General features: G+C 59.2%; 10 protein-coding genes across 10 annotated transcripts; 3 read left to right on the top strand and 7 right to left on the bottom strand.

The window, feature by feature from the left end:
* Window positions 1–21: 21 nt before the first annotated feature.
* On the top strand, window positions 22–1,096 carry ACA1_379240 (K+ channel tetramerization subfamily protein; the record flags this gene model as incomplete). Its single annotated transcript, XM_004337708.1, has 2 exons — window positions 22–399; window positions 512–1,096. 2 exons carry the CDS (start codon window positions 22–24, stop codon window positions 1,094–1,096), a joined length of 963 nt encoding a protein of 320 aa, XP_004337756.1.
* Window positions 1,097–1,193: 97 nt separating this feature from the next.
* On the bottom strand, window positions 1,194–2,677 carry ACA1_379230 (RNA recognition motif domain containing protein; the record flags this gene model as incomplete). The annotated part of the gene is made up of 4 exons (XM_004337707.1): window positions 1,194–1,227; window positions 1,317–1,597; window positions 1,710–1,904; window positions 2,414–2,677. 4 exons carry the CDS (start codon window positions 2,675–2,677, stop codon window positions 1,194–1,196), a joined length of 774 nt encoding a protein of 257 aa, XP_004337755.1.
* A 226-nt stretch (window positions 2,678–2,903) lies between these two features.
* Window positions 2,904–4,703, top strand: ACA1_379220 (FYVE zinc finger domain containing protein; the record flags this gene model as incomplete). Its single annotated transcript, XM_004337706.1, has 9 exons — window positions 2,904–3,017; window positions 3,088–3,103; window positions 3,200–3,342; window positions 3,458–3,562; window positions 3,699–3,798; window positions 3,920–4,097; window positions 4,186–4,288; window positions 4,362–4,380; window positions 4,480–4,703. 9 exons carry the CDS (start codon window positions 2,904–2,906, stop codon window positions 4,701–4,703), a joined length of 1,002 nt encoding a protein of 333 aa, XP_004337754.1.
* A 75-nt stretch (window positions 4,704–4,778) lies between these two features.
* On the bottom strand, window positions 4,779–6,606 carry ACA1_379210 (RNA pseudouridine synthase superfamily protein; the record flags this gene model as incomplete). The annotated part of the gene is made up of 10 exons (XM_004337705.1): window positions 4,779–4,883; window positions 5,088–5,192; window positions 5,233–5,296; window positions 5,381–5,522; window positions 5,641–5,719; window positions 5,847–5,966; window positions 6,039–6,107; window positions 6,196–6,317; window positions 6,410–6,478; window positions 6,600–6,606. The coding sequence occupies 10 exons, from the start codon at window positions 6,604–6,606 to the stop codon at window positions 4,779–4,781; spliced, it is 882 nt and encodes a 293-aa protein (XP_004337753.1).
* Window positions 6,607–6,697: 91 nt separating this feature from the next.
* ACA1_379200 (uncharacterized protein) lies at window positions 6,698–7,533 on the bottom strand (the record flags this gene model as incomplete). Its single annotated transcript, XM_004337704.1, has 3 exons — window positions 6,698–6,774; window positions 6,841–7,335; window positions 7,527–7,533. The coding sequence occupies 3 exons, from the start codon at window positions 7,531–7,533 to the stop codon at window positions 6,698–6,700; spliced, it is 579 nt and encodes a 192-aa protein (XP_004337752.1).
* A 505-nt stretch (window positions 7,534–8,038) lies between these two features.
* ACA1_379190 (uncharacterized protein) lies at window positions 8,039–9,300 on the top strand (the record flags this gene model as incomplete). Its single annotated transcript, XM_004337703.1, has 2 exons — window positions 8,039–8,997; window positions 9,072–9,300. The coding sequence occupies 2 exons, from the start codon at window positions 8,039–8,041 to the stop codon at window positions 9,298–9,300; spliced, it is 1,188 nt and encodes a 395-aa protein (XP_004337751.1).
* Window positions 9,301–9,692: 392 nt separating this feature from the next.
* On the bottom strand, window positions 9,693–10,283 carry ACA1_379180 (uncharacterized protein; the record flags this gene model as incomplete). The annotated part of the gene is made up of 4 exons (XM_004337702.1): window positions 9,693–9,803; window positions 9,900–10,015; window positions 10,091–10,200; window positions 10,267–10,283. 4 exons carry the CDS (start codon window positions 10,281–10,283, stop codon window positions 9,693–9,695), a joined length of 354 nt encoding a protein of 117 aa, XP_004337750.1.
* Window positions 10,284–10,613: 330 nt separating this feature from the next.
* Window positions 10,614–12,990, bottom strand: ACA1_379170 (uncharacterized protein; the record flags this gene model as incomplete). The annotated part of the gene is made up of 11 exons (XM_004337701.1): window positions 10,614–10,791; window positions 10,933–11,019; window positions 11,130–11,299; window positions 11,400–11,507; window positions 11,635–11,703; window positions 11,798–11,908; window positions 12,014–12,110; window positions 12,284–12,396; window positions 12,603–12,621; window positions 12,708–12,805; window positions 12,919–12,990. Coding segments are annotated over 11 exons (1,122 nt in total), but the record flags the coding sequence as incomplete, so codon positions are not given.
* An 89-nt stretch (window positions 12,991–13,079) lies between these two features.
* On the bottom strand, window positions 13,080–16,144 carry ACA1_379160 (Ubox domain containing protein; the record flags this gene model as incomplete). The annotated part of the gene is given in 5 exon segments (XM_004337700.1): window positions 13,080–13,370; window positions 13,383–15,183; window positions 15,293–15,377; window positions 15,505–15,965; window positions 16,053–16,144. Coding segments are annotated over 5 exon segments (2,730 nt in total), but the record flags the coding sequence as incomplete, so codon positions are not given.
* Window positions 16,145–17,271: 1,127 nt separating this feature from the next.
* ACA1_379150 (uncharacterized protein) lies at window positions 17,272–18,558 on the bottom strand (the record flags this gene model as incomplete). Its single annotated transcript, XM_004337699.1, has 1 exon — window positions 17,272–18,558. One exon carries the CDS (start codon window positions 18,556–18,558, stop codon window positions 17,272–17,274), a length of 1,287 nt encoding a protein of 428 aa, XP_004337747.1.
* Between the last annotated feature and the right edge of the window lie 11 nt (window positions 18,559–18,569).

The raw sequence follows: 18,569 nt of genomic DNA, 5'->3' as shown, positions 1-18,569 counted from the left end.
AATGGCGGTGGCCACAAAGCGATGGAGACGGAGGCGGAGGTAGCTCGTGTCGCCGAGCTTCAGGCAAAGCTTGACATGGAGCACAGCCAGTTCGAAGAGGACAAGGCGAAGATGGCATCGGTGGTTCATCTTCCTTCTACGGCCGTTATCAAGCTGGACGTCGGTGGTCGCCAGTTCAAGACCACCACCGCGACCCTGTGCAGGGAGGAGTCGATGCTCTCGGCCATGTTCTCGGGCAAGGGGTTCAAGGTGGAGAAAGACGAGGACGGCTTCTTCTTCATCGACCGCCCTGGCGCGCCCTTTGAGCACATCCTGCACTACCTCCAGACGGGGGTCTTCATCCCCCCGACCGATCCCGCCCTGCTCAAGGCCGTCCAGCTCGAGGCCGACTTTTACCAGGTTCGTTTCATTTCGTGTTTCGTTTCGTTTGGTGCTTCGTTTCGTTTAGTGCTTTGTTTCGTCTCGTTTTGGACGCCTGCGCAGTGTGCGCTCACCCTTCGCTTGCAAACAGATCGAAAGCTTGATCGACCAATCAACGTGGCACGACTTTACCTTCTCTGATCTCGACGACAATCGGGGCGTCTTGTACTGGCTCGGCACCAAGAAGGGGACGGCCCTCTACCGGAGCCCGGTCGACGCCGGCTTGGTCAAGGTCGTCGGCGCATACAACGGACGCAACCTCATCGAGCGCACAGCAGGCGACGGCGGCTGCTGCTACGCGCTCGACCAGAGCTTCACCATCGAACTGCCCGTCGCTGTAAGGCCCAACCGCTACTGCCTCTCCTACGCGACCGCCACCGGCTGCCGCCGCCCCGCCAACTGGTCGCTCTCGGCTTCCGTGGACGGTAAGGCCTGGGCCACGCTCTGCGCCCACGTGGACGACCGATCGCTGATCAAGGCCAACCGGGCCTCGTGGCCGATCCCCGAGCAGGAGCAGGCCTTCAAGCGCTTCCAGCTCACCTGCACGGGCGCCAGCGAGGGTGACGAAGAGGACGAGGACGAGCTTGACGAGGACTACCAGGACGACGAGCCCACACCTTGCAAGTGCTTCCACGTCTGTGGCTTCGAGCTCTACGGCCAGGTGCACCTGGAGTGAAGAAGAAGAGGAGGAAGAGGGTGTTGAACTCGACGAGTTGATGGTGATGCTTTTGAGGTTCTTGTTCCGTGTTTTATTCGATTCGAGCGCAGATCAGTTACAAGAAGGCCCTGTCATCAGATGCGCGTACCCTGTTGAAGACCAATGTTAGCATGACTCCCGCTGGTGGGCGTAACACACAACGACACACACACGACACACACGACGACACACAACGAACCTGGTGATGACCTTGCGGCCACCGGCCGTCGAGAGCTGGAAGTTGCCGTCGCCCACCTTCTTGGCACCGCCGCCGCCGCCTCGCCTGCCGCGCGAGGCCTCGTTGGCGACGATGGCGAGCGACAGGACCTGCCCCTCGAGCTCGGCGCCGTCAAAGTCCCTGATGGCCCTGTTGGCGGCCTCGCGCGACTCGAACACGGCCTTCGCGGTACCCTCCGACCTGCCAGACCTGTCGAACGCGATGTGGACCTTGAGCAGGTCGCCATCGCCGCCCAGCAGACGCTGCACCACAAGTTGGTAGTAATGACGTCAGCAACCAGAACACACACAACACACACACACACAACACACACACACAACACACACACAAGAGAGAGAGAGGTTGGACTCCAACCTTGAGGTCGTCGCTGGACACGTCGTAACTGAGGTTGGTGATCTCGACAGTGGTCTTGTCGCCGCCGCCGCCGCCGCCGCCCAGCGAGCGCTTCAGGAAGCCGGTGTTGCCGAGGTCCCTGTCCACGCCGCCGCCGCGTCTGCGCTCCTCGTCCTCGTTGTAGAGATCGTGCGACCACATGTTCTCTGGGTTACCCTGAGAATGGTTGCAACACAGGTCTGGTTAGCCCAGACTGGTTCTACAAGAAGATGAAGAAAAGACACAAAGCAATAAGGAAGGAAGGTCCACCTATGAAACAGAATGTTAAGTAAGAAGGGAGCAGTAGTGGTTAAAAAAAGAAGGTGTGGTTGTGAGTGAAGGCTCGCTCTTCGCTCTTCGCTGTCTCTGCAAGGAGGTGCCGCGATTTGGGGTGTGCGGGCGCCCTCCCCCATCGCAAGTCGACGGTTTGATGTCGAGGTTGTAGGAGGCGAGCGATGATGATTTTGTTCGCGATGGAGTAATGGAGAGCGCTTGCTGGAGCAGGGGAGAGATCAAACCTGCCCATCATTAAGATAAATTGAGAAAAAAGGGGAATCTTTTGCTATTTGACAGTGAATGAGCAGGAAAGGAGGAGGCAATTCGCGATTGCAGCACCTGGTGCTGAAATGAGATTTTGCAGGGCAGATGTGATTAACGTAAATACAAACCAGGCGCGATTGAGGTACCTTGTCGTAAGGGGTGGCCCTCTGTCCTCGAGTTCGGCGCTGGCCGCGCTGGACGCCACCGCCCTGGCGTCTCTCCTGCTGCTGCTGGCCTCCACCTTGCTGCCGACCACCACCGCCCCCACCACCACCAGTTCGGCCTCCACCAGTTGCCCGACCACCCTTGCCCGAGCCGCCACGGACGGTCTGCTTCGCCTTTTCCCTGAATTGCTTCTTCTTCTTATCCGACATGATGACCTCGTCCAGACTCAGCTCAAGTTTCGACATGGCGAGCAAGTGCTTGAAGGAAGCTGGAGATGTGATGATAATTTTACAGAAGATGTGATTCTACACAAACGTTCAGCCCTGCCTGCGGCTATTGGTCGTTTGATACGTCGACAGAAAATTTGAAAGAAAACATTTTTCGTTCTTTTTCTTGGGCTGGTTTGTGGCGAAGACGAGGTCGCTTTTTCAGTTTTACACACAGACGAGAGCCTTGTGGGTGGTGCTTTAGATGGGCAACGAAGTGAGCGAACCACAGAGGCGGCCATCTGGAAGCAGCAGCCGCGCCAACAAACAATACACTTTCAAGATTGTCGTACTTGGCGACCGTGGGACTGGCAAGGTAGTACTTCTTCGTATTCGCTTGTTGCCACCACTTAACCTTTTCTTCGTCTTTCCTCGTGCCACAACCCCAGACGGCCCTCATCAATCGTACGACCTTATTATTCCTTTTATTATTTGTTTACACTATTTACCGAATTATTGATTTGCTAATACAATCTTGTTTGTTTTTTTTTTGGCCCACAGGGGTGGTCCATGGCCTCTACACGGGGAAGGAGCGGCCGACCACCGGCGTCGAGTTCGCCCTGTGCTCGCTCAACGACTTTGCCACGTCCGTGGGCGGTGACCGCACCGCCATACGGCGCGACAACGTGCGGCTCATGCTCTGGGTAGGCCACACCACCATCCGTGTGTCGTGTCACGTGCGGCCTGCATGTGCGGTTGGTGCGTGTGCGTGTGAGTCTGTCACTAAACGCAACCGTGCGTGCGCGGCTGAATCGGTAGGACGTGGGCGGGCAAGAGAAGTTCGGCGGAAAGACGCGCTTTTACTACGAACACGCCGTGGCCGGCATCGTGGTCGCCGACGCCACCAAGCCCAAGACCATCAAGGTTCTTCTTTCTCGACCAGTGCCGCTTTCATGCTTGATCGTTGCACCACACTCACACACGTGTTGCGTGTTGCGTGTGTTGCGTGTGTTGCGTGTGTTGCGTGTGTTGTGTTGCTATCACCGCACACACCTTGCAGGAGGCGGAGGCGTGGGTGACCGACCTCCGGGCCAAGGTGGCCAACAAGGGTCCCAACGGCGAGAACATGTCCGTCCCCGTCATCATGTTCGTCAACAAAGGTGCTGACACTCTCCTCCTTTATCGTCGCATTGTTTTCGTTCGGCCTTTCTAACCACCCATGTGTCGTGTCGTGTCGTTGGTCGTGTCGTGTCGTGTCGTGTGTTGTGTGTCGTGACGTAGTGGACCAGGTGTCTCCGAAGCAGCTGTCGGCGCTGACGCCCTCGCTCAAGGAGTTTGTGCGCTCCAACGACATCATGGGCTTTTGGACGTGCTCGGCCAAGGAAGACGCCAACCTGAACAAGCCCGTCCAGATGCTCGTCACCAAACTCCTCGAACAGCGCCACAGCGACGAAATCAAGTGCGGGCCTACTCCACATGTGTCGCGTGCGTGCGGTGTTGCGTGTGCGAGTTGTGCAAGCACTGATTGATGTGGTGCTTTTACGCAGGCTCGAACGAAGTGAGGGGTACAGCTACAAGAACTGGCAGCCGCTCGAGCTCGCCACGCATTGCGCTGCGTGCCAGACCGAGTTCTCCCTCTTCACCTGGAAGGTGCGCGAGCCTCCACTTGCACCACTTTGCGCTGACAGTTGTCACTCACCTCTCTATCTCTCCTCGCTTCCAGCATCACTGTCGCAGTTGTGGTACGTTGAGGCCTAGAGCCGCAGAGCCGCACACGCCGCACACGCACACTCACGCACCACTGCACACGACTGATCGTGTGCCATTTGTACGACACGCAGGGCTGATCTACTGCGGCAACTGCACGCCACACGCGGTGGCGCTCCGCGACAAGGGCTACACCACCCCGGTCAAGATCTGCATCAACTGCCACCACGCCCTCGTCACAGCCGCCAAACAGAAATCATCGTCATCATCCACGACGACGACCTCTTCTTCATCATCATCTCTTTCCTCCTCTTCATCTTCTTCTTCCGTGTCCCGATCCGCCAAGCGGCCCACCTGACAACTGTTATTGTTGCGTGTGTGAAATTTCTGGCAATGCAACGCCCAATGAGGAATGCAAGGCATGTGGGGTTTATTACTGCGCCCAGGGTGGTGGCGGACACTCGAAGTGCCAGTCGGGTCCGGTGTAGGCGATGGCGTGGAGCCACACGCGCGGCACCTTTCGTGCTCGCACGCCACCCTGCCGGCAGTCGTGGCACCACGACACCTGCGTGTGCGTGTGCGTGTGCGTTGTGTGCGGTGACGAAGCGTCATCGCTCAGGCAAGTGTGCTCGAACAGCGTGGGCGAGCCACCGTAGAGCAGGTCGTTGGCAATCGGGTGGCCCAAGTGCCGCAAGTGCGCCCTTATCTGGTGTGATCGCCCTGTCATCGGCTCGCACTGGACGAGCGAGGTGTCGGTGGTGCTATCGTACGACAGACCCACAAACCGTGTCTGCGCCGACTTGCCCTCGCCCGACGCCTGAACGTTATTCGACATTTTAGGGGTGCACTGCCTAGAGCCGATGATGTTGGAGGGGAGGCGGTCTTACCGAGGTTTGCGTGGTCCTCCGCTTGCCCTCGTACTGCAGCGGCACCGAACACTCCTGCGCCTCACTGCAATCAAGATGGCATCATCATCATCATCGCCAGTACACAGCACAACGACACACGACACACACTAGACGGCATGGCACGTACGTGGGGAAGCGGCCGACGACCCGGGCGTAGTATTTCTTGGTGACTCGGTGCGCGGTGAGCTGATCGCGCAGGGTGCGGGCCATCTCGGGCGTGCGTGGAATCACCACGAGACCCGACGTCGGCATGTCCAGACGCGACACCACTGCGCCGACGCCAACCCGGTGACATCAATTTTTTTACCGCACACGACACACACCGCACACCGCACACGACACACACGGCCAACCGCACACAACACATGAACAAGGCCAGTCGCGTACTGAAGACGGGCCGTATCTGGTGCTCGCGAGCCAAGATCCACTCCAGGGTGTTATGTCGGTACATCGCCACCGGATGCATCTAAGTGTGCGTACGAGCTCCTTGAGCACACACACACACACAGCACCACACAGCACCACACAGCACACACAGCACACACACAGTACACACCACCGCACATGCACGCAACACATTTGTATGTAGGTACCGGTACGCCGGCGGGTTTGTTGACGACGACGAGATGGTCGGAGGCATGTAGAATGTCGATGGGATCCGCCGCGATGGGGCTCTCGTGCATGTGCAACCGATGGCAGATGTGGCCCGAGGCCTGTCAGGTCGCGACCTCTTCAGCTCACACACGCACCACCGCACACGCCACGCACACCGCAATGATGTGTACCGGAACGACGGTGTCCTGGTCCGCCTTGGCACCGTTCAGCGTGATCCGGCCGTCCTGCACGGCTTCTCGCTGTAGGCGAGCAGCGAACAAGTGAGTCGCACCCGGGCAGCCGCCATGTGTGTGTGTGTGCGTGTGCGTGTGCGTGTGCAGTCTGTACCCAGTACTCGGGCGGGAAGCGGTCGTAGTTGCTGCTCAGCACATCGAGCAGAGGCCGCCCGCTCCAGGCGGCCTTCACGTGGGCGAGCATCGTTGTCTCGTATGGTCGCACCCACCGCAGTCCTGGACACAAAAGACAACAGAAAATCATTTGATTGAAATAAATGAATAATTATGTAAAATAATCGATAAAAAAGCGATAAATAACTGCGTACCGTTTCGGATCTCGATCTCGGGTCGGTGGTTTTCCCAGTCTTCGTCAGGGTGCAGCAATCGCTGCCGGACTGGTGGCGATTTGGAAAGATGTGGCCTTGTGGAAAATCGCGATGTCGCTCCCGGCAGCAGTGCATCTGCTCGGCATAAGTCTGCACGAAGGAAGAGGCGCTAGCAACCCAATCGGTGCACTCTGCATCTGCTCCTCATCTTGCTCAAGAGTTATATTGCAATTTAAATATTGAATTTTTTAAGTAAATAAAATATCAATATCAGTTATTCTTCGTTTCTCACGCGATTGCGAAGTGTTGTTTGGGTGCAAGGTAGGTCGAGGACTCGAGGGTGGCTGGCACGTCGCAGCAGTGCCCTGTGGGCAGTAAATAACAATAAATAAATAAATAAATGTACATTTAGTGGTGTCGTGTGCTCACACTCTTCGTCGCGGCGCTGATGACGCGGTTGAGACGATGCATGGCAAAGCTGGCCTCGTCGCCATCGTCGCCGTCGTCGCTGGTCACGCTCGCTATGCTGCCCGCCCGGCTGTGGTTGGCGCTACTCAGCTCACCACCTCGGCCGTCTTCCTCGCCGTTGATGCTGAGAAGCCGCGTCTGCCACGTCACGCGGCCTTCAACGGCTTGGCGCCCTCGTCGGTGCTCGTCGTAGATACTCGACGTCACCACTGTGTCGGCTCCCTCGAAAATGTAGCGCTCGTCATCGTCGTCGTCGGTGTGGTCGTCGACGCTCGACGAGTCGTCTTGATCTTCGTCGACATCGTCTTCTTCCCACATGACGCGCTCGCGCTCGCGCCGCCGGTCGTCCAGGGCGAAGGCCCGCGCAAAGGTGCGTCGCTCCACGAGCATGAGGCCGCCGAGTAGCGCCACCACCAGCAACACGAAGCCGAGCGACAGCAGGCCCTCCTCCAGCAACCCTGTTCCCACACTCCTCTTCACATCGCGTGTGCGGTGGTGCGTGTGCGGTGGTGCGTGCGGTGAGTGCGTGTGCTACGCCGGAGTTGTCCTACCGGCCGGAACGAAGAAGAAAAGGAAACGTTGGGTTTGAGGGGGGGAGGTGGTACCTCGGCAGTGGAGGGTGAGGGCGAAGCTGAGGGCGAAGAGGTACCCTCCATCGCCTCCATCGCCACCAAAACAAAAGACCCCACTTCGTGGCAGAGCACTTGCAGAAGGTGCACCCTCACACTACGGCAAGTCGGGCGATCGCCCGAGAAGAAGTGAAAAGCGAAGAAAATCTAGTTTCTTTAGCATTTAGCATTTTGCTTTTATTTTCCTATTTTCTAATCAAAAAGACTGATGATGCAGAGAGCAGGACGATTTGGGTGCATTGGGCGCGGGGCTCGAGCACCCTCGTTGGGCTTGCTGCGGCTGGGCGCTGATGCACATGCTCGCACTCTTGCCCACTACTGGAACCGACCAACATCTTCGGCTGCAGCGAGGTTCGCCACTGACGCTGCTGCCGCCAGCAGACGTAGCGCCACACGAAGCCGGCGGCAGCGAAGAGAAGAAGAGGAGGAAGCCAGAGCTAGAAGCAGCAATCCTTGGGGCGATCTCGAAATTAGCGAAATCAGAATCGTGTACGACCCCAGGGGCGCTTCATACGTACCATCTTCTGCCTCGATGCTCGCTGATAGCCACACCGCTGATCACGCGTACGAGGACGCCACCTCTTCATCATCTACACGCACTACCGCTCGCGATCCTTACGAGCGCATCTCCACCGCTGATCGATTGCGAACGAGTAGCGGCTCTGCTTCATCTCCATCTCCTTCATCTTCATCATCTTCGCCCCACGTACCGCCCACCTTTCCTCGAAGTAGTAGCAGCAGCAGCCCCCCCGCAGCCGACGTCGCCGCCCCCACCACCGGGCCGACCACCATCGGCGGCGAGGCCGCCAAGCCCATGTCGTGGAAGACCAAGCTCTTCATCGTGGCCGTGATGCTCGCTCAGATCTGGGACATCCGGCGCACCGGCAACAAGATCAAAGAGGCCAAGCAGAAGGAGGACGACGAGCGGCGCAGCAAGTTCAGCCCCAGCCCCACCGCCGCCGCCAACAAGCACGACTCAGCCGCCGCCGTCGTCGCCGAGCCCGAGGCCTCGGCGCCGCCGGCCAAGGCCGCCGCGTCAACGCCGTCAACGCCAGCGTCGTCTACAGTGCGAAAGGCCAACTCGCTGGAGCTGTGGGTGAGTCGGCAGAAGAAGCTGAACCGGAGCCGCCTGATCCAGCGCAAGCTGGAGCGCGGGCTGAACAAGCACGAGCGCGACGCGGTGCTCAAGCTGTGCATCCAGTCCATGATCGAGGCCCAGCAGGCCCGCGAGATTCTCTCCGCCGACCAGCAGAACTTTGTCGACATCGACAACGAGGCCGAGCAGGGCGTGGTCGGGACCGACCGCCGCGAGGTGTCGGTGCGCAAGGTGCTGGCCGAGCGGCTGGGCGCCGAGGTGCAGATCCGGGACTACGTGGTGATGAAGACCACGCTGCGGACCAACACGAGCGACACCAACGAATGGATCCAGGAGTCGCGACAGCTCCTACAGAGCCGCGCCGACCCCTCGCGCCGCGTGCAGATGGACATTCGGTGCGTGTCGTGTCGTGTCGTGTCGTGTGCGGTGTCTGTGTGTGTGTGTTGCTCACTGGGGTGCGGCGGTGCAGAACGCGGATCGTGGAGATGAAGGACGCGCCGTCGACGATGGACGCCGAGGAGGGGCTCATCCTGGTCAATAACGGGCGCGACCTGATGCAGGAGCTGGTGCAGCTGGTCGCCCGCCCGCCCGACCACGAGAGCGACAGCCGCATCGCCACCTACATCGAGAAGGTCGACATGTCCTTTGGTCCCTCCATGTGTCTTGAGTTTGAGTTTGACCACGTGCGCATCAGCTGAATGCCCCCCCCCCAACCACCCCTCGACATGTACATACATATGGTGCACTCACCTATATTGAACAAGGCATAAATATATTCCCCACACACAACACACCGCACCAATCACGCTACAATGCAACTGTTGGTCGCATGCCAACTGCTTTTATCGAGAAATCACACGCGTCTTGACGGACTGCGCGACTCAGTCGATCAAGTCGACGCTGCCGGCGTTCAGCGGCATGTGGTCCCTGGAGGCCAACAGCAGGAGAAGAGATGAGTGTCAAGTGTTTGATTTGTATGTGTCCATTGGTGAGCGCCAGCAACACGTGTACAAGCGTTGTCAGCTGGGCTTGCAAATAAATAAAGTGGTGGGTGAGGGCCGCGGGCTCTGAAGTAGAAGCCGTCGGTACGTCAAGCGTTGGCGAACTTGAGCTTCTGGATAAGGGCGTGCATGGGCAGAAGCTCCCGGTCGTCGACGAGGCCGTGCTCCCTCACAAAGCGCACAAACGCTATGAATGAAGACTACAGCCCAACACAAAAAGACTGCGTCAGACACACAGGGCAACACACGACACACGACACACACAACTGCGAGCACGCGCAGCACTCACTGCGTACCTGCAAGAGCTTCATTTCGCCAATGTCATCGAAGAAGGAGACGTGATGGTGGTAGATGTGCGCGTACACCCGGAACAGCCGTCGCAGCGAATCTCGAATCTTGGGCAGGCTCGGCGCTACACGCATGCGTTATATCTAATGAGATAGTGTGTGCGGTGTGTGCGGTGTGTGCGGTGTGTGCGGTCACGTACTGTGTGTGAAGATCTGCTCCGTGGTCTGGAAGAGCAGTGAGATGTACTGCGGGGCCGGCAGCGCGGTGGCCTGCTTATATCGCCCCTCGTCCTTCCACAGATACTCGAATCTGCAGCGAAGAGGGTTGGTTAGGCCAAAAAATTGAGACGCCCAAAGCCTAAAGCTCTTAGCGTACTTGGGTCCGGCGGTCATGTTGGGGCAGTTCTTGGTGTTGCACTGGTCCTCCACCAGCGCGTAGATCAGTCGAATCCGCTCAAACAGTTGTTTGGCTGCACAGCAAAGCGGGAGCGAACGTCAGTACAACGCCTTTGCACACGCTTTCACCCCAAGGTCAACTTACTGTTCGCCAGGAGGAACTTGATGTCGCTGTGTGATCGCGGGACCTTTTGCGGCGAACTACGCAACACACACGCACGCACACGCGCACGACACACGCGCGCACACACACACACACACACGCGCGCACACGCACACGCACACGCACACACGCACACACACACACACACGCACACACACAACACAGTCAGGATGCACGTTGGGTGATCGTACGGGAGGTGGGGGAAAGGGGGGGTGGGGGCAATACTGTTGGGGCGAGGCCTGGACGGGGAGGCTCTTGGACACGGTCTGGAATTTCTTGGTGGTGGAGGCCTTGGCTGTGGTGGAGTAGGTCAAGGTGCCCCGCACGTGTGTCGACCGCTGCCTCGAGTGGGACAGCGCCAAACTGGTGCACCAATCACGCATCACCCGATGATCAGAACGTGTGTGTCGGGTGTGTGTCGTGTCGTGTCGTGTGTGTCGTGTCGTGTGTCGTGTGTCGTGTCGTGTCGTGTGTGACATTTACCTGGACTGGTACGAAATCTTGTTGTCCCTGCCAGAGGCCTTGGCGCGCTTGGTCCGCATGATGCACTCGTTCAGATTTTCCACCAGGCTGACGATTCCCACCCAACGCAGACCACGAGATAATGGGTCAGACAAAGCGTGTCGTGTGCGTGCGGTGCGTGCGGTGCGTGAGGTGTGTGCGGCGTGTGCGGTGCGTACTTGACACAAAATGGATCGCTGGCCGAGGCGGATTGCTGGATCTGCTGGATGGCCTCACTGAGGATCGCCACCGCGCTGTCGAATCGTCGCTCCTCCTGCTCGGCGATGGCCTGCTTGATCGCATCGGCCGTGTGCACACGATTGCGCTGCTTGTCGACCTCATACGACGGCTGCACGAAATAATAAAGAATAATAAATAAAGAATTAAGAATTAAGAATAATAAATAATAAATAATAATGCAGCAGGGAGGCTCGAGGGAGTTCGCGAACCGCAGAGTCGCCAGGAATGGCCAGGGCTGTTGGCCGCGCCACGCTGCACTCGGAGGAAATGGTCGTGTGGCGGCCACCGGGCAGACTCGAATAGGTGAGCGTGGCGCTCTGTGCGGCGATGCAAGGAAACCGGTTCAAGTCAATAACATGTCGTGTGCGTGTGCGGTGGTGCGTGTGCGTGTGCGGTGGTGCGTGTGTGGTGGTGCGTGTGCGTGCGTGTCGGTGGGGGCAGTACCAGAATGAGGAACGAGTCAACGGGCTGCTCGAGAGCTGGCAGTGTCAGGGCGAGCAGCACATCTCTTGTCTGTGGGCACACAGCCGGGGCGATGTTGTGAGCCCTTGGGCACGAGAACACACGACACACACGCGAGCGAGCGAGCGAGGACGTTGTGGTGCACCTCTTCGTAGTAGATGTCGCCCAGAAGAATGGAATAGGACTTGTGCGGGGAGTGCTCTGCCACGCTCTGGTTGCCGTAGATCTTGTTGATCATCACGCCAGTGCCCGACACCTGCACGTTTCATGAAATGTGTAAGGCCAAGGACCGCCGAAGAAGAAGCAGCAGAAGCAGAAGAAGAAGTGCCTCGAGCTTCAAGCGGATGTTCTCGGCGCACACGGACAGGAGGCCGCCCAGACAGTCAGCAAAGGCCGTCGGAATCGCTTCTGCCGCTTCTATAGCGTAGTACAGCCCGTTCCCCATTTCCGCAATCTTACTGTCGTGTGCCACCACACACACACAAACAACACAACACACAACACACAACACACACAACACACACACACACACAACACACACACACGCACGCGCACATACATGCATATGAGCCTCTCTCGGGCTGGGAAACCAAAAAGGGGAAAAAGAGGAGGGGGGGGGCAAAGGGCGTACGTGAGCATGTTGGCGTCGGGTGCGGATCCGAAGCCAAAGGTGAAGACGGTGGGCGCGAGGGACTTGGTCCGCAGTAATCGAAGCTCCGTGTCCAACGCATTCACGATAGGTTCCTGTATTGGTGGTGGTGGTGGTGGTGGTGGTGGTGGTGGTGGTGGTGGTGGTGGTGGTGGTGGTGGTGGTCGCCGTCGTGCACCGACCGCTCGCAGTCAGTCATTCGTAACGAGATCAGCGAAAAAGAAAGAGCAGACGGGCGGACGAACGTTTTGGTGAGGCCACGATTGGCGCCACCGTCGGTGAACAGCAAAATTGAGCAGACCATGTTGGAGTGATTGGACCTGCGTGGGCGACGCACAAGACATCAGCTGATACCCCCCCCCCGACGCACGCACGAGATTGGGTCTCGGGGAGGGGCGGGGCGTACGGCAGTTTTTCGAGTAGCCGGAGCGCAGAGAAGAGGCCGCCGGAGAGGTTGGTCCACAGGCCCGTCTTTATATTCGACACGGCCTTCAATACGGAGTCCTGTGTGGCGACACAAACAAATTCAATATCGTTCGCATTCACTCAGCACGACACGACACACGACGCACGACACGCACGACACCACGACACACGACTAGAGAGAGAACGCATACCTTGCCCGCGTCGTCGAGGAAGGTGAGGGGAATCTCGGTCGTCACTTCCTCGTCGTAGGAGACGAGGCCCATGCAGTCACCGGGCGAAAGCTGTGACGTCAGGAAGAGCAGCGATTCCTTCACCAGCGACAGCTTCGGGCCTGGAAACGGAAAACGACGATTCAGTGACCATGTACGCGTGTGTGTGTGTGTGTGTGCGTGTGCGGTCGAGTGTGTGCTGAGCACAAGCGCTCTGGCGCACCTTTCATAGAGGAACTTCGGTCGATGGCAGCGATGACAGCGATCTGCGCGCGCTCACCGCCAAGGGCCTGGCTCGCGTCGGACCCGCTGCCCGTGTTATGTACATGATGGTGATGGTGGTGAAGACTGCCGCCGCCGCCGCTCTTCTCCTGCGAGGGCGAGCCGACGGCCGCTACCAGCGACGACGCACGTAGCGAGGCGTTGGGCGCTGACTGCGCGCGCACGGAGACGATGACGTGGATGCCCTTGTGCTGCATGTCATACCGCAGGTGCGGCACCTCGACGTCGAGCGCGAGCCGCAGCTTTCGCTCGCTCTCCTCGTCGGTCGTCCGCCGACGCAGCTTCTTCTGCTCCGCCTCCTGCGTCTTCGTTGTCGCCGTCGCCGTCGCTTTCTTCTTTTTCCGGGGCTTTCTCTTCGCCTCCGCGCTCCGTCGTCGGTCCGCTTCGCTCTGCTCGCTCTCGTCGCTCACGCTGCTGGTCGCGCCGCCACTGTTCGTCATGCTGCTACTGCTGCTCGTCATGCTACTGCTGCTACTACTACTCACACCGTCCGCCTCGCCGTCGTCATCGTCGCCACCATCATCGGCTTCGTCTTCCGTCTCCTCTGCGTCGTCATCAACCTCTTCCTCTTCCTCATTGTCTGCGCTGTTGTTGGTGTTGTCTTCATGCGCAGCCTGCTTGGCCTTGTTGAGCGCGTCTCTGTCGCGACTGTCGGTCTTGCGCTTGTTATCGCCGTCGGCGCTGCCGTCATTGTCGCTGCTGTCGGACCCTCGGGCGCCGCCCGCCTTCTCTCTGCTCGAGGAGAGGGCTTTGAAGCGCTCGATCAGGCCGTGCATCTTGGCCGCCTTCTCCTGCTTGCTGGTGGCCGGGTCCTGCTCGCTCTCCGAGTTGTCATCATCATCGCCGCGCCCGTCGATCACGATCGTCTCGCTCTTGTTGGGCCAGCTGCCGGCGTGTCCATCGACGACATCGTCGTCGCTGCTCCCGCTCTCGCTTTCCTCTTCGTCCTCCTCCCCCTCCCCCTCCTCCTCTTCGTCTTCATTTTCGCCTTCGCCTTCGTTCTCTTGCTTCGATGTGCCCTTGCCGGGGGATGGCTCATCGAAGGAGAAGAGCGAAGACGTGAAGCCGACGCTGCCCATAGGGTCACCGCCGTCGTCCCCGATCAGGCCGCCCATCGACACCGACTCGTGGCCACCCACCATCGCGCCGTCGCCCATGATGAGACCGCCATCGCCGCCATCGTTGGCGCCATCGTTGAAGTAGCTCGCGCTCGTGATGATCGTGGCCGCCGACGAGGCCAGCGACGAGGCCGAGAAGTTCGACGCGCCGCTGTCGCCGAGGAATCCCTGGTACGCGCCCGGCTCGGCCGGGATCGTGTCCATGAACCCGTCGTACCACGACCCGCTGAGCACGATCCCGCCCGCGCCGCCCAGCTGCTCCGGCGTAAGCTGCGCGGCCTGCGGGTCGAAACTGAGCACCGTAGCTGACCGCTGCCGACAAGCGTCGTCCATCATCGCCGGCGCCTCGACGTTGGCGTCGCTGGTCTCGGTTCGGCCACCGTGTTCGGGGCTGGACTTGAGGTCGTCGTCATCGTCATCGTCATCGCTCTGACCGTCATCGTCGCCGCGCTGTCGGGCCTGTCGTTCCTCCTTGGCCTTCTTGTCCTTGCCGTTGACCCACGCGTTGAAGAAGGCGAACGGCGACAGGTGCTCTTCGCCGGTGCCGCCACCGCTGCCGGTACCGCTGGAGTAGTCTCGTCGGTGGTCGTGGTCGCCCTTCTTGTTGGCCTTCTTCGACGACTTCTTCGACGACGACGACTTCTTCTTTTTCTCCTTTTTCATCGACTTCTTGCCCGACGACGGTATCGACAGCTTCTTAATGCTGCTGCCGCTCTCGGAGGTGATGATCGATGTGGAGGAGGTGGAACTACTCGACTTGGCCTCCCGCTTGGCCTCCTTCTTCTTGTACTGCCGCACCACTGCCCGCAGCGCGTAATTGGGTTGCATGTCCTCGACCGTTGCCGTTCTGCGAAAAGACAAAGCGCGGAAGCGTGTGTGAAGCTTGGTAAATACTTGCTACCACGCGACACACACGACACACACGACACACGCGACACACACACGACGACACGTACGTGTTACACGATGGACACTTGTTCTGCTGCTGCAGCCACTTTGTAATGGTGCGTCGACTGAAGCTGTGTCCGCAGGGCAGCATCACTGAGAGAGAAGAGGTCATGATACGTGCATAAGGTCAGCAGGAAGCACAACACCACAAGGCAGTGTGCGTTGTGTGTCGTGTGTGTGTGTCGTGTCGTGTCGTGTGTGTGTGTCGTGTGCTACAGACCTGGCTTCTTCATGAGCTCCAGGGAGATCGGATCGATGAGGAGATCCTCCATAGAGCGACTCAGGCTCGAGGTCGTCGGTGTCGGCGTGGCCCCCAGCCCGCCACGCATGAGATCGTGCTTCTTGATAGAGAGCGACGAATACGACGCGCACGGGGTGCCCGACGCGGGGGCGCTTACGCCGCCGCCGGTGCTTGCGGGCGACGAGACCGAGAGTCGCCCCGTCGAACGTTGGAAGCCGCCGGTCGGGGTGGGCGGCGAGCCAAAGTAGTCGAGCGGCGATTCCATGTTCGGAGGCGAACCCGAGCGCGGCGACAGCGAGGCGAAGATGCCGTGGGGCGAGGCCGGCGGCGACATCCGCTGCTGCGGCGACCGGGGATCAGCGCCGCCGCCGCCGCCGCCGCTGCTGGTGCTGTCGTTACTGGCCCGCCGCTCCGACGAGGAATACACCACCGTCCCGTTCCTGCGCGTTTCGCATGTATCCACCAACATGCGATTAACGTTTTGACTGGAGGCTGACGAGAGAGTTGGAGTTGAGTCGAAGACTTACCGCTTGAATACCCGCGTGTTGAGGCCTTCGCTCCCCACCTTTTCCTTGAGCTCGTTCTCCTTCTCCAGAATGACCGTTTTGGCTTCATCCTCGCTGATGGTGGTGGTACCACAGAGCAGAACAGAGAGATGAGAGGCGGTGTTGTAGGTCATGAGTGTCGGTCAAAGACCGCAGCAGTGCAATCACCACGACGAGCTAGTAGAAGTGCAGTGGCGGGATGAGTCAGTACCTGAGGTCGTATTGTGACATGATGGCACGAATGAGGTCCTGCCTGGGCACACTCAACACCAGCGACGCATCCAACTCAGAAAAGCACCTGTGGCGCCAACGCGTGACGATCAGAGGGTGAGTAGATGAGCTGAATAAATCATTTAAAGAGATGAATCAACCATTCAAAGAGCAAATAAAATAAGCAAGTGCTTGATCAAAGCATGGAAATGCCAAAATTGATGGATATATGAAAAAAATAAATAAAAAGTGAGATGAAAGGACTTCACCTGAGGAGGCGTTGCATGCTGCTGGGCTGGCGAGGCAATTCCTCTTCTTCATCTCGTGGTTGGGCTGATTTTGGTATTGTAGCGGGTGCGTGTCCATGCGGCATGCGCACAGATTTCGTAGCGAGGGGGGAGGGCAACATCGGCTTCGAAGATGGCCAAGATGACGAGCTTCGAGTGGATCCGCCCTGCGCCTCGTCGTCGTAGTCTTCATCTTCTCTTAACATTTTACACTTTCTTTCCCTCTTCTTCAATAAACGGAGCGATCCTTCTGGAGCTGATGAAGATGGACTGATTTGATGGTGGCCACGCGTGAGTGGGCGAATCAATGCTGTTCCAGATGTCTTCTACAATGCATCGAGCCTCTTTTCCTCCTCTTCCTGCCTTCCCTCTCCGAACGGACCGTTCTCTCGTCGAGCGTGCCCCAAGCCCAAATCGGCGATTGTTGATGTCTTTGATTAGGCTGGTGTGATGATGATGATCCAATGCGCCAGAAAGCAGCAATACGAAATGGAACCTGCGACGCAGCACGTGAGAGCACCAGGCCAAAAAAAAACAAAAATAAATTGTTTGTTACACAGACGGGCTCACCTGCTGATATATATAGTGAACATGGTCAGGTAGCGCCGGGCCTCAACCACTACCGTTGTTGGCCAATGATACAGCGAGTAAGTTGAATGTTGTGGATGTACATGATCGTGATGGTGCGTTCTTGGCTCTGTGCCTTAGGTTCGGCGGTAGTCAATGTCGGGCCTCGCTGCCGTGGCTTCGAGCACCCACCGGGCAAACTGTCGCACGCTCCGGGCGCACAGCTCGCGCGTCCGTCGGCGCACGTTCTCGCTCTTTGCGCTACGCTCGGCGGCGCTTCGCGCACGGGCCACGCGGATCACGACGTCCATCTCGTCCTCGCCCTCCTCCTGGACCCACACCACCGACTCGTCGAGGTAGGTGTAGGTGTCGAGCAGCCGGCGGTTGGCCACGAGCGGGCAGCCGGCGATGAGCGAGGCTGCCACCGTCGACGAGGCCCGCTCGATGTAGTACTCGTCCGTGGCGAACGACGGCACCAGCGCCACGCTCCGGGCGATGATGGCGTAGTAGGGCAGGTAGTCCAGCCTGCTGTCGACCACCACGCGGCCATCGAGCCCCTCAATCGGTAGCTTGAGGCCCTTGCCGCTGCCCAGCAGGTGCAGCGTCAGGTCGGCCGCCTGTCGGTCTGATCGCAGCCGCGACAGGATGTGATCGTAGTTGCGCCGCGCCGGGTCGAAGTTGCCCTGGATCGCAAAGGGCGTCTCCCCCGGCCCGACGCTGGTGCGCTGCCCGGCCAGCCCGGCCACCGGGAAGACGGGCACGAAGGTCTCTACGCGGGCTGCTAAGGGGCTTGTGTTGGCTGTCGACACCTGTAGGTGCCAAGTTGGTATGACAACTGTCGACAAGAGGTGCGCGACGTGCGGTGCGAGGGTGAGAAAGGTGATGCGGCCGGCCTCGACCCAGGGCCGGAGCAAGGGCAGCAGCTCGGGCCGCATCGCCTGGGCCTCCCACTGGGCCGCGTGGTGCACCACGCACAACAGGTAGGTGTGCGGCGACGAGGTGAAGAGGTGGTGAAAGACGTCGGTGTGGTTGGCAAAGTCCCACTCGCCGGTGGCCAGCACGACCACGTCGGGCGCGGGCATCCAGCCCCGCACGAGGTGGTCGCGCATGCGGGCGGCCGGAAAGAAGGAGGCCCGCGGGGCGAAGGCCGCATAGATTTGGTCGATGCCGTAGCGCTGGGCCTTGAGGTAGAGGGTGAGCGCGGTCGAGGGCTGCTGGCCGAGGGCGTAGACCAGCGCGGCGACGACCTCGTCGTGCCACCCGGTGCTCTCGAAGACCGCGACCCGCAGCATGCCCTTGTTTTTGGCCCGCCACTCGGCTTCGGTCTCCTCCCACGGACCGCCGAGGAAGTGGGTGGCGAGGAGTACGAAGGTCGCCAGGCCAATGACGAGTAGGAGGGGGTGGCTCATCTTCATAATCTTCATCTTTAGTTGCT

Source organism: Acanthamoeba castellanii, assembly GCF_000313135.1.
Source record: "Acanthamoeba castellanii str. Neff unplaced genomic scaffold scf7180000084711, whole genome shotgun sequence".
NCBI classification, from domain to species: Eukaryota; Discosea; order Longamoebia; family Acanthamoebidae; genus Acanthamoeba; species Acanthamoeba castellanii.
The sequence above is the reverse complement of the archived record's forward strand: the minus strand, read 5'-3'. Positions and strand labels throughout refer to the sequence as shown.